Source organism: Narcine bancroftii, chromosome 6 (genome assembly GCF_036971445.1).
Source record: "Narcine bancroftii isolate sNarBan1 chromosome 6, sNarBan1.hap1, whole genome shotgun sequence".
Lineage (NCBI taxonomy): Eukaryota > Metazoa > Chordata > Chondrichthyes > Torpediniformes > Narcinidae > Narcine > Narcine bancroftii.
In genome coordinates this window covers 91,782,586-91,794,736 of record NC_091474.1, presented here as the reverse complement: position 1 = coordinate 91,794,736, position 12,151 = coordinate 91,782,586, and the positions used below count along the sequence as shown (strand labels likewise).

The 12,151-nt window shown below is 45.1% G+C and overlaps 1 protein-coding gene across 3 annotated transcripts in view; it reads left to right on the top strand.

Moving 5' to 3' along the window:
* Positions 1 to 7,023: 7,023 nt before the first annotated feature.
* LOC138736344 (transmembrane protein 150A) overlaps positions 7,024 to 12,151 on the top strand; it is a 49,152-nt gene continuing 44,024 nt past the window's right edge. For 2 of the 3 annotated variants that reach the window (XM_069885700.1, XM_069885698.1), the window contains exons 1-2: positions 7,137 to 7,233; positions 7,467 to 7,590. In XM_069885700.1, coding sequence (XP_069741801.1) covers positions 7,526 to 7,590 — 65 coding nt within the window. In that variant the 5' untranslated portion in view covers positions 7,137 to 7,233; positions 7,467 to 7,525. Of the gene's footprint in view, positions 7,234 to 7,466; positions 7,591 to 12,151 lie in introns of all 3 variants that reach the window. The other variant, XM_069885699.1, reaches the window with a different exon arrangement.

The following is a 12,151-nucleotide window of genomic DNA, read 5'->3' as shown; positions in this document are numbered from 1 at the left end:
AAGGTAGCCTTCATCCCACACTCATCCACCATTCTGTCCATCTGCCTCTGGAAGATAGAAACCCCGTTAGTGATACTGAAAGGGACCCTTCAGAATTGATAGAAACGATGGTTAGCCTCAAATTCCATATATGGGCAATCCTTGGAATGGATTGGCAGCTGGTGATAGGCATCTTTCAGGTCGATGTTCGAATAGCCCTGATATTGCGCAATATCATTCACCATATCCAAAATTCAAGGGAGGGGTTATGTGTCCAGGAGTGTGTACCAATTAATAGTTTGGCTATAGTCAATTACTAGCCTGGACTTGTTTTCCCCTTTTACCACAATCACGCGCTCTCCACGGGCTGGTGCTAGGTTCAATGATACTTTCATCGAGCAGACGTTGTGTCTCAGAATGTATGAAATCTTGATCTGCTGTGTTGTACCTCCTGCTCTTGGTAGCAATAGGTTTGCAGTCCGAGGACAGATTCGTGAAGAGAGGAGGGGGGGGGGTCGATATTTAGTGTGGAGAAGCTGCATGTGGGTTCTGATTTTAGAGCCCCTCCATTCCAAACTGCTAAGGGGGGAGGGGACAAGAATACTCCAAGGTCATGCTTTTAAGGTGATGCAGGAAGTCCAGATGCCGGAGAACACAATTCATCAAGTATATACAGGCAAAATTTACAGAATCCCCCCCTCCCCACTTCAAACGACAGATGTACTATACAATGTTGTTGAATATACGTAGAATGTGAATGAGATGGAAGGAATATGTGATAATTGGATGGATACATCTTTAGTTTGTGTTCTTGCATAGTCTGTGAGTCTATGAAGCTTTCAGTAGAGCCTGTGTTTATTAGGCATTTAGTGGAATGTTCGTTTACCTTCACAGTCACTATGGAGTTGCTGAGCTGGTGAGGTCTGTCCTGATCTAGAACCATCCCAGGGACTCCATACTCCTCACTCGAGTAGCTCCCACTGTCTTGGGTTGCCCTGCATGTGTAAGATGGCATTGACCTCATGATGCAGCAAGATAGCCGCCCTCCTTCCATCTCTGAAGATGATGGCGCCGAGTTTGAATTTGGGTCACGGCAAGATGGCTGTCGAGCCTTTTCGTGATGTTTCCTCACTGCCGCTGCCACCCTCCATCAGCATATAGCGCAGCAAGTGGGTTTGCGTAAATTTAGGGCAGATAGCTTGTGGCTGGAATTGGATCTGGGAGCAGTGCAGGGCGTGGACTTCCCTGGGCTTTCCCTCGCATGGAAAACCTTCACCCAATGCCCTTTCTTGCCATAGCTGGAACACACTGTCTTTAGCCGGGCAACAAGATCAGGCATGCTAGCTCTTCCCACAGAAAAAGCACTACCTAGCATGGGAAGCGGCAGCCGGTTCTTGGAAGAGGTCACCTGGTGAACGAGCTCGCTGGCTTCGAGGACATCATTCTCAAGCTTGGCCAGTTCAATGTGGCTAGCCAGGCCCTTCTTACCCAGCTCGAGCAGTCACTGCCTCATGTTCCTTGAGCGGACCCACGCGACTAATGTCTCGGATCTGTTCTTCCTCATGAATGTGGCCCGTAGCCGCTTCGTACCTGCACATTTTGGCAAGCATCCACAGATCCAATAGGTAGTCATCAATGGTCTCTCCTGGCTGTTGGCGACGTAGAGCAAGCTGGTGCCTCACTAGGACCTTGTTTTGTGACTTCAGGTACTGAGCCTTTAAAGCCTTAATTGCGGCGTCCTACATAGAGCAGTCCCTGATGACTGCATACACGTTCAGGTCAGCCTGGAAGCTGTCTAGCCAGTACGTGAACTCCTCAGCCACATTGGGGAGACAGAGGGTCTATCAGCAACATCCCTGGCTTGAGTAGCACTCCCATCCCTTAGGGAATAAGCTAATAAAGTTGTAGATTGAATAAAAGCTCTCACGACTGGAGGGAGAACAAACTCTTCTATCAGCTTACAACTATGGTTAGAGTTTCACAGTCATCTTTGGAATGGTTTAGGCGCGAAACCAAGGTTATATGTGAGTGATGGGGGGGTGGGGGGCCATCAGCATAAAACCCTATCAGTGAATCCAAGTTCACTGCACCCAGATACAGTAATAAAAAGGAAACAGGATGATAAATGTAACTATTATACACATGTAAACATGGTTTCCCCAATTGTATTTTCTATATTTAAAAGATATGTAAGCTCTGACAGGGAGAGGGAGGGAGGGACTGTTTTGTTTTTATTTTTTACTGTTTGTAGGAAAAAGTTTATTCCGATACTAAAAATTTTATTATGTATATTTTTGAAAAAATCAAAAACAAAATATTCAAATAAAAAGGAAAATAGGAGAACGATCTGATGAGAAAGATTAAACTTGCACAGCTATCTTTCACAACATGTTTCTGAGGATGGTTTAGTCAATTAATTCCCTCTAATTTTTAGTCATCATTCTGTGCAAAAATCTGGTCTTTTTCCTGTGACAAAAGTATGTGCAAGAGTGCTTGTGCAAGATCATTTTGGCCCAGCCGATCTCTCAGACTTTCTCTCACATAAAGGGTTTCTCATGTGTTCACTACGATTTGTTACAACAAGGGCAAAATATAGAGTTAATATCCCCAACAAATCTTAATCCTCTACTTTCAAGAATTTTTCATCAATTACTCTCTCCACTTCTTTTACTTTTCTATTGCTAATCTGAAAGCTAAATGTGCTCGATAATCTTATTGTCATTTTACCGATCTAATCTCTCTCTACACCACCCTGTCATTACATTGTATGTTCTTCTTGCTTTTCTAAAATATTACTGGATCTATTTTTTAACAAGCCTGCCATTCAAATTCATTTAAAATTAAAATTTCTATTCTATGCATTTTATCTATATATATATATATATATATATATATATGTGTGCATTTTATATATATATTGTGTATGTATATAGGGTGTGAGCTTGCAGGCGCCTCAGATTGAGGCGCCTGCAAGCTCACACCAAGACACAAGAGCAACTTGTCCGTGAACTACATTTTGCAGGCGATGCCCATTCAGAGCCAGCTCTCCAGTGCATGACGTCCTGTTTTGTGGAAACTGCCAAAATGTTTGGCCTGGAAGTCAGCCTGAAGAAAACTGAGGTCCTCCATCAGCCAGCTCCCCACCATGACCACCAGCCCCCCCACATCTCTATCGGGCACACAGAACTCAAAATGGTCAACCAGTTTACCTACCTCAGCTGCACCATTTCATCTGATGCAAGGATCGACAAAGAGATAGACAACAGACTCGCCAAGGCAAATAGCGCCTACACAAAAGAGTCTGGAAAAACAACCACCTGAAGAAACACACAAAGATCAGCGTGTACAGAGCCATTGTCAGACCCACGCTCCTGTTCGGCTCCGAATCATGGCTCCTCTACCGGCATCATCTACGGCTCCTAGAACGCTTCCACCAGCGCAGTCTCTGCTCCATCCTCAACATTCATTGGAATGACTTCATCACCAACATCGAAGTACTCGAGCTGGCAGAGTCCGCATGCATTGAATCCATGCTGCTGAAGACCCAACTGCGCTGGGTGGGTCACGTCTCCAGAATGGAGGACCATCGCCTTCCCAAGATCATGTTCTATGGTGAGCTCTCCACTGGCCACCGTGACAGAGGTGCACCAAAGAAGAGGTGCAAGGACTGCTTAAAGAAATCTCTTGGTGGCTGCCACATTGACCACCGCCAGTGGGCTGATACCGCCTCCAACCGTGCATCTTGGCGCCTCACAGTTCGGCGGGCAGCAACCTCCTTGGAAGAAGACCGCAGAGCCCACCTCACTGACAAAAGACAAAGGAGGAAAAACCCAACACCCAACGCCAACCAACCAATTTTCCATTGCAACCGCTGCAACCGTGCCTGCCTGTCCCGCTTTGGACTTGTCAGTCACCAACAAGCCTGCAGCAGACGTGGACGTACCCCTCCATAAATCTTCGTCCGCGAAGCCAAGCCAAAGAAAAAAAAAATATAGGGTGGAGGGAGCTCCGAGGAGGGGGAGTACTTTTGGTGCTGATAGCTGCACCTCACTAAGGTGGGGATGGTGGGCATCACTGGACGACACTCATCTCCTAAATCTTTCACTTGTTGGCTCCTCATGCCACACCCAACTAGCGGGAGAAAACAAGTGAAGGGGTGGTCTCATTACTACACCACTAGGTATTCATCCCAATGGCGGAGCACACGGAAGAGGAGACATCTCTCAATGGCTACAAAGGCGGATGAGAATACCCCACAATGGGCGGGGAGGCTTGCAAGCACACCGTAAGAACTGCCATGGACCCACAGCACTCAGGGCCTGTCTACCTAGCGGGTGAAGCCTGGATTCGGCGGACTATGTGGAAGAAACCATTACTGATTCAACGGGCAGAAAGGCGATTCTCAGCGATGCATCGTGGCCACAGTAAGACACACACAGAACATTGATGGCCATCCATTGCATCCTGACCTGTCTCCCGCCGTCTCGACTATGTCTTGCCCCTGGGTCCAGATAGGCCGAGGCAAGAGAGTTAGGCTGACGACCTTTAATCTTCCTCACTTTAATCCAAGTCAAGCGCAATTCACGACTTAAATCCAATGCATATGTATATCTGTGTGTGTATATATTATATAGTGATGGGCCCTGGACAATTTTACTTTTGGACCAGGGACAGGACTGAGCCCACAGTGGAAAGAATGGAACTTTGAAGTGCGGAAGTAACGCTGGGAAAAACTGACAGCTGTCAAAAGTGCGAGAGCCACACGCTGGAAGCTGGTGCGCCCTGCACAGAGCACGGCCGCTGTTGTCAACCTCTCTCTACCAATAGGGTGAGCAGAAGGCACACACTGGGGCAGTTGAAGAGCCCAGCGCACTGTTTGTGAAAGGGTTTGGCAGTTGGTTGGTTGGTTGGAGGGCAGTCAGTTAGACTACCCATCTGCTCACCCATTAGGAGAAAGGAGACTCAGCTACTTTGTCTACGGTGCCAGCACTGCTGTCCTAACAGCAGTTGGCGGCACTCTGATACCCAGAGTGTGTGACCCACCTGGGCTTCCTAAATGCCCTTCCAAGAGGAGGACTTTGTGTGACAGGAGTCACCTGATGACCCAGAATGGGGGAGGGGGTTGTTTAGAGGCGAAGACTTTTGTGACAGAAGGTCATTTGTTAACCCAAAAGTGGGCTTCGGAGGTGTGAACCTCGTGCAGTAATGAAGAGGTCACTGGGTGAAAATTCCCATGTGAAGAAATCAAAGGTGGTCATTGCCACATTTGAAACTCAGGGAAGTCGTAAGTCTGCAGTAATCCATGCCCCCAACGACCAGCGTGCAACCAAACTAAGAATCCCACACCCGGAGACCAGACTCTGTAAGCTTTTTGACTAACGGACTTGACGTGACTGAGTTGAGGTTTTGTTTTGGGAAGTTTGGGGGCATTTTGAGCTTGAACTGTAAAGGTCTGGGTTTTTTTTTTCCACATGCATTTGTTGTTAATGTAGAATCGCCATAAGGCTTATGTTCGGGGTGGGGGGGGGGGGGGGGGTTGTCAGAAATAAAACTTCTCACACATGAGTCTCTTTAAAACTGATGACAAGACAAGCTTTATTTACAAGTCTGCAGAGTTGGACTCAACTGGTTTCTCACCAGTTAAGCCCCGATACATACAGTGCATTGATTTTTATACCCTTGTTGTTTGCCCTTCCCCTTCTTATTAATACTGTTTTAATTGGTTAGTATTGCAAAAGCATTCTAAGTACAACTGCATTTTTAATTATCACGTTCGTTACGTACGCTGTGAACTCTACATACACTAAATTCTGTTTCTCACCCTTCTTATCAATCTTTTGTCTCCTGCATGTCTCTCACTATGACCATGGAAAGATATGTTTAAAAAAACATATCCAGCTGAACCTTTGTCCTTGGCTGCTAGTAAGCTCCCTGTCCGTTCTGGCTTCCCTTTTTATGATTAATCATCACATTTTAACTTAAGCCATTTTAACCTAAATTCTCTATATATAACAGGGGTGATAAGTTTATTGAGGTAAACCTATTATTGTTAATTTGTTAATAAATTTTGTGTTAAGCTTAACCCATCACACACCCTCATCTCAGGAATGGAGTTTTGTTTATTTCAGGATTGGTGCTATTAACCTGCTTGATAGCAGCTGACTTGGCACAGTCTAATAACATTGAACAACAGAGATTTTGCTTCCCAAACACTTTTGAACACTGCTGATCACAAATAAAATCACCTTAAAATGTTTCTATCAGGTACCGTTTTCTAGATATAACCTATTTTTTGCGATTTTTTTTCTGTCATATTTTAAGTTTACTTTTAACATACAAAACCATGAAGTGTAACATTCATTTTCTGCATTCTCCCTTGGACGTCTTCCCTGCTGGTCTTGGTGATGAACACAGTTTTACCAGGGTGTGACGACCACGCAAGAATGGTATCAGGGCAACTGGAATCCATCAACACCTGTCGACTATTGCTGGATACTCACACCAGGCATCAGATGCCGAGTACAAATGAAAATCAGTGGCAAAACGTTTTTAGGTCAGTTGAACTAACGCAACGTGTCATGATGGATTAAACTTGCTAAATTCAATAAATGTTTCTCCAACTTCCTTCGTTTTACAGCAAATCTGAAACGACCTTGTGTTCAGTTTGAAGTTTGTCAGAATCCCCAATTTTCTTTTCAGGAGTAAACATGCTAAAAATAATTGTTGGCCAGTGTAATGTAAAATTCTGGGTATTCTCTAAATTGACCTTCTTCGAAACTAATCATCTCTAAATCATTAAAATTGACCATCTGGGAAATGCGACTGGAGAGCGTGTCGAAAGAAGGCGTTGATCCAAACCAAGGCTTTTATTAACTTCACATTGACCATCTCCGAAATATCAAAGCACAAAGCTGGGGAAACTCAGCTGTTGAAACAGTGTGCTTGATACATCGTTTCGGCTCCAGATACCTGCACACTGGCCAGCTGAGTTTCTCCAGCAATGAGTTTTACTTTGAGCTCAGAAGCATGCTCTTTCATTCTATTTCAGATTTGCAGATGTCTCTCTCTGTATCAGTGGCTCGCCCTGCTTTTACTTGGCCATCTCTCGCCTCTGCAAGCCACTCTCTCCCTCGAACTGAGGACTACCCCTCTCCGCCTCGATCTCAGCGCCGCCCTCTAGCGCCGAAGGTGGATTTATACTTGCAGGGGACACGGAGTGGCTGAAGCCCCAGGCGGTCTGGTGCTCAATACGAGGTGCAGCAGAAAGAGGGGGGGGGGGGGGGGGGAGGAAGAGAGATCAGTAAATGGGGGTGGGGAGACAAGGGGGGGCTGCACCTTCCCCGGGATGGACCCCGAGCCTCCAACCCTTGCTGCCGTGGAAGTGGGGGTGGGTGGGAACAACCTGTCTGTGGAAGTGCGGAGAGAGTTGCTGCTCCCGTAGTTGAGGCGGACCGGACGATTCCTCACTGATCCTTGCTCTGTTGCAGTGACTGGCCGAGCTGGTTCAGATGCCTAGAAAGCCCGCAGCCGCCGTCCGCTTCCTGGAATGACAGCCTGGGTCATCCTTCCCGTTAGCCTGTCCGTCTCCACCATCACTGCGCTGTGGGTCGTGTGAGTATCTGCCACCTTCGCTCCGCCATTGGGCATGGGCTTGGACTCCTGCACCCCCTTGGTCCGGTGTCCTCTCCCCTGTGCACCGTTCCCATCTCGGCTGTTATTTACACCAGAAAGTCTGCAGACCTGCCGAGTTGCTCCAGCACTTTTGTTTGCCTCTTCCATCCGTGGCAGACTCGATTTTGTCTGTGCTGGGGCTGAAATCTCTGTTATCTCTGCCAACTCTGCATATTCCTTCCGAAGCCACTTACAATGGGGGGGGGGGGGGGGGGGGGGAGGAGGGGGCTTGCAATCTCCCTGAAGCACTTTGTCCATGGCTCATTCTTGGTAGCACTGCCCACCCTCAGCATTTACTCTCAATAATACTCACTAAATCCTAATTTTCACTGATCCACTGAACCAGAATTTATTGTCCTGAAATTCGGGGTTGTGCAACAGACATCACAGGGCAAACATTCGTATTATGAACCATCTTACACATGAATATATATATATATATATATATATATATATATATATATATATAAGTGCACGAAAAGTAGGGCAGTGTCTTGACCAATCAGGAATCTGATGGGAGCGGGGAAGAAGCTGTCCTGCTGCCACTGAGTGCTCATCTTTAGGCTCCTGTACCTTTACCCCCCCCCCCCCCCATGGTAGCAGAGTGGGGGTGGGGGTCTTTGAGGATAGAGGCTGCTTTTTTTAAACATGTTCTCGATGGAGTGGAGTCTGGTGCCTGTGATGTCGCAGGCCGAGTTAACAACCCTCTGGAGTTTATACTTTGCTGAGAGTTGGCGCCCCCGTACCAGATAGTGATGCAGCCAGCCAGAATGCTCTCCTCGATCCCCCTGTAGAAGTTTATGAGAGTCTTCGGTGACATATCTGCTCAGATACCTCACAAAGAATAGCCACTGGCGAGCCTTCTTTGCGATTGCATCAATGTGGAGGCTCCAGGACAGATCCTCGGAGCTGTTGACACCCAGGAATTTGTTCTTGACTCTCTCCACTTCTGAGCTCTCAATGAGGACCAGATTGTGTTCCCTTGACTCCCTCCTGAAGTCCACAATGATCTCCATGGTTTTACTGACATTGAGCGCAAGGTTGTTGTCATTACGGCATTGAACAAGCTGATCTACCTCCCTCCTGTATGCTTCCTCATTGCTGTAGGATGCCAGCCAGTCCCTGCATCATCCAGGCAAATGCGATGGTGGCCTTCATTTTGAGAGGAATAGAATATAAGAGCAGGGATGTAATGTTGCGGCTTTAATTCACAGCCCCTTTATTGATGTGTAATAATATTGCATTATTACATGGAATTTGCTTTAGTGATGCAGACAGATTCACCATTGGCAGAAACTACATGAAGTGCCTCTTACAGTCAGAGAAAGAGAAGGGCTCACGCTATTTATCTTTACCTCTTCTGGGCGCTGTGTGAGCTGCTGAGCTCCTCCAGCATTTTTGTGTTTTTTAAAAAAATTATTTTATTTTTCACACTATGAACCATACTGACCAAAATACACACAAACATTTCCCTCTTGAATATACACAGGGTCATTTTCTCCCCTTTTTCCCCCTCCCTTCCCTCCCTCCTTCTCCCACCACCCTCCCCACTCACTCAACATTCAACATATATGGTACATTAAACCCATTAAACAATGTCATCACACAATGAAAATAAACAAGAAATTTGTGTCATCTACTTTCACATACTGGGTCAGTTCATTTCATCTTCTTCTAATTCTGTCATTTTAGGTGGTGGAGGTCCGCGGTAGGACTTCTCTGTTGTGTTCCATGTACGGTTCCCAAATTTGTTCGAATACTGTGATGTTATTTCTTAAATTATATGTTATTTTTTCCAATGCAATACATTTATTCATTTCTATGTACCATTGCTGTATTCTCAGGCTATCTTCTGATTTCCAGGTTGACATTATACATTTTTTTGCTACAGCTAGGGCTATCATAACAAATCTTTTTTGTGCTTCATCCAAATCGAGTCCAAGTTCTTTACTTATATTACTTAGGAGAAAGATCTCTGGATTTTTTGGTATGTTGCTTTTTGTGATTTTATTTAATACCTGGTTTAGATCTTCCCAAAGCTTTTCCACTTTCTCACATGCCCAAATTGCATGTACTGTTGTTCCCGTTTCCTTCTTACAGCGAAAACATCTGTCTGATACTGTTGGATCCCATTTATTTAACTTTTGGGGCGTGGTGCCTGTGTAACCAATTATATTGTATCATGCGTAACCTCATGTTTATTGTATTTCTCATAGTTCCGGAGCATAGCTTTTCCCATGTTTCATTCTTTATCTTTATGTTTAGATCTTGTTCCCACTTTTGTTTGGGTTTACAGCTTATTTCATCGTTCTCTTTCTCTTGCAGTTTGATGTACATGTTTGTTATAAATCTTTTAATTATCATTGTGTCTGTAATCACATATTCAAAACTGCTTCCTTCTGGTAACCTCAGCCTGCTTCCCAATTTGTCCTTCAAGTTGGTTTTCTGTTGGTGGTATGCAAACATTGTACCATGAGTTATACCATATTTGTACTTAATTTGTTCAAAAGATAATAATTTATTTCCCGAAAAACAATTTTCTATTCTTTTGATCCCTTTTCTCTCCCATTCTCTAAAGGAAAGGTTATCTATTGTGAAAGGGATTAGTTGATTTTGCGTCAATATTAATTTTGGTAGCTGATAATTTGTTTTTTTTTCCTTTCTATGTGAATCTTCTTCCAAATGTTGAGCAGATGGTGCAGTACTGGTGAACTTCTATGTTGCACCAGCTTTTCATCCCACTTATATAGTATATGTTCAGGCACCTTTTCCCCTATTTTATCTAGCTCTAATCTGGTCCAATCTGGTTTTTCCCTTGTTTGATAAAAATCTGATAGGTATCTTAATTGTACTGCTCTATAATAATTCTTAAAGTTTGGTAGCTGTAAGCCCCCTTGTTTGTACCACTCTGTTAATTTATCTAGTGCTATCCTCGATTTCCTCCCTTTCCATAAGAATTTCCTTATTATTTTCTTTAGCCCCTTGAATTCTCTGTTAAGAGAATTGGTAACGATTGAAATAGGTATTTTATCCTTGGGAAGATATTCATTTAAATGCAATTTACCCTTCCTATCTCGGCTGCACCATTTCATCAGATGCAAGGATCGACAATGAGATAGACAACAGACTCGCCAAGGCAAATAGCGCCTTTGGAAGACTACACAAATGAGTCTGGAAAAACAACCAACTGAAAAACCTCACAAAGATAAGCGTATACAGAGCCGTTGTCATACCCACACTCCTGTTTGGCTCCGAATCATGGGTCCTCTACCGGCACCACCTACAGCTCCTAGAACGCTTCCACCAGCGTTGTCTCCGCTCCATCCTCAACATCCATTGGAGCGCTTTCATCCCTAACGTCGAAGTACTCGAGATGGCAGAGGTCGACAGCATCGAGTCCACGCTGCTGAAGATCCAGCTGCGCTGGATGGGTCACGTCTCCAGAATGGAGGACCATCGCCTTCCCAAGATCGTGTTATATGGCGAGCTCTCCACTGGCCACCGTGACAGAGGTGCACCAAAGAAAAGGTACAAGGACTGCCTAAAGAAATCTCTTGGTGCCTGCCACATTGACCACCGCCAGTGGGCTGATAACGCCTCCAACCGTGCATCTTGGCGCCTCACAGTTTGGCGGGCAGCAACCTCCTTTGAAGAAGACCGCAGAGCCCACCTCACTGACAAAAGGCAAAGGAGGAAAAACCCAACACCCAACCCCAACCAACCAATTTTCCCCTGCAACCGCTGCAACCGTGTCTGCCTGTCCCGCATCGGACTTGTCAGCCACAAACGAGCCTGCAGCTGACGTGGACTTTTACCCCCTCCATAAATCTTTGTCCGCGAAGCCAAGCCAAAGAAAGACCCTTCCTATCAGTGTTAGTGGTAAATCTTTCCAATGTTCTAAGTCATCTTGTAATTTCTTCATTAATGGTGATAATTTAATTTGTATAGGTGGCCTAGATTATTATCTAATCTAATACCTAGGTATTGGATTGCATGTGTTTGCCATTTAAATGGTGATTCTTTCTTACACTTTGTGAAATCCGCATTATTCATTGGCATCACTTCACTTTTATTTGCGTTGATAGCATTTTTGTGTTTTGACAACTTGTCCTTTCAACTTTTCTCCTCTCACCTTAAATGCATTTCCTCTTGTGCTTGACATTTTTACTGCTTCCAGCTGCCTACCCTATCTCTGCCTCTCATAACATTTAAAAACTCCCCCTCCCCCCTCCTCAAACAGCGACGCTCCGGAGGAAAACCCTAGTTTCTCTAACCTCTTCCTTCAGTTCATACCTTCAGATTACCTTCCCCTGGGGAAACTCACATGGTCACAGTGAGGGAAATACAGCCATGCATTGACTTGCGTCTAGGTTACGTTCTGGAAGAGGGGCCGCAAATCGGTTTGGGTGTAAGTCAATTATTATACTGTAATATACTGTACAACATGAGATACCATGATACCTATTTACCTAAACCTCTATATTGTACATATAGATTACAA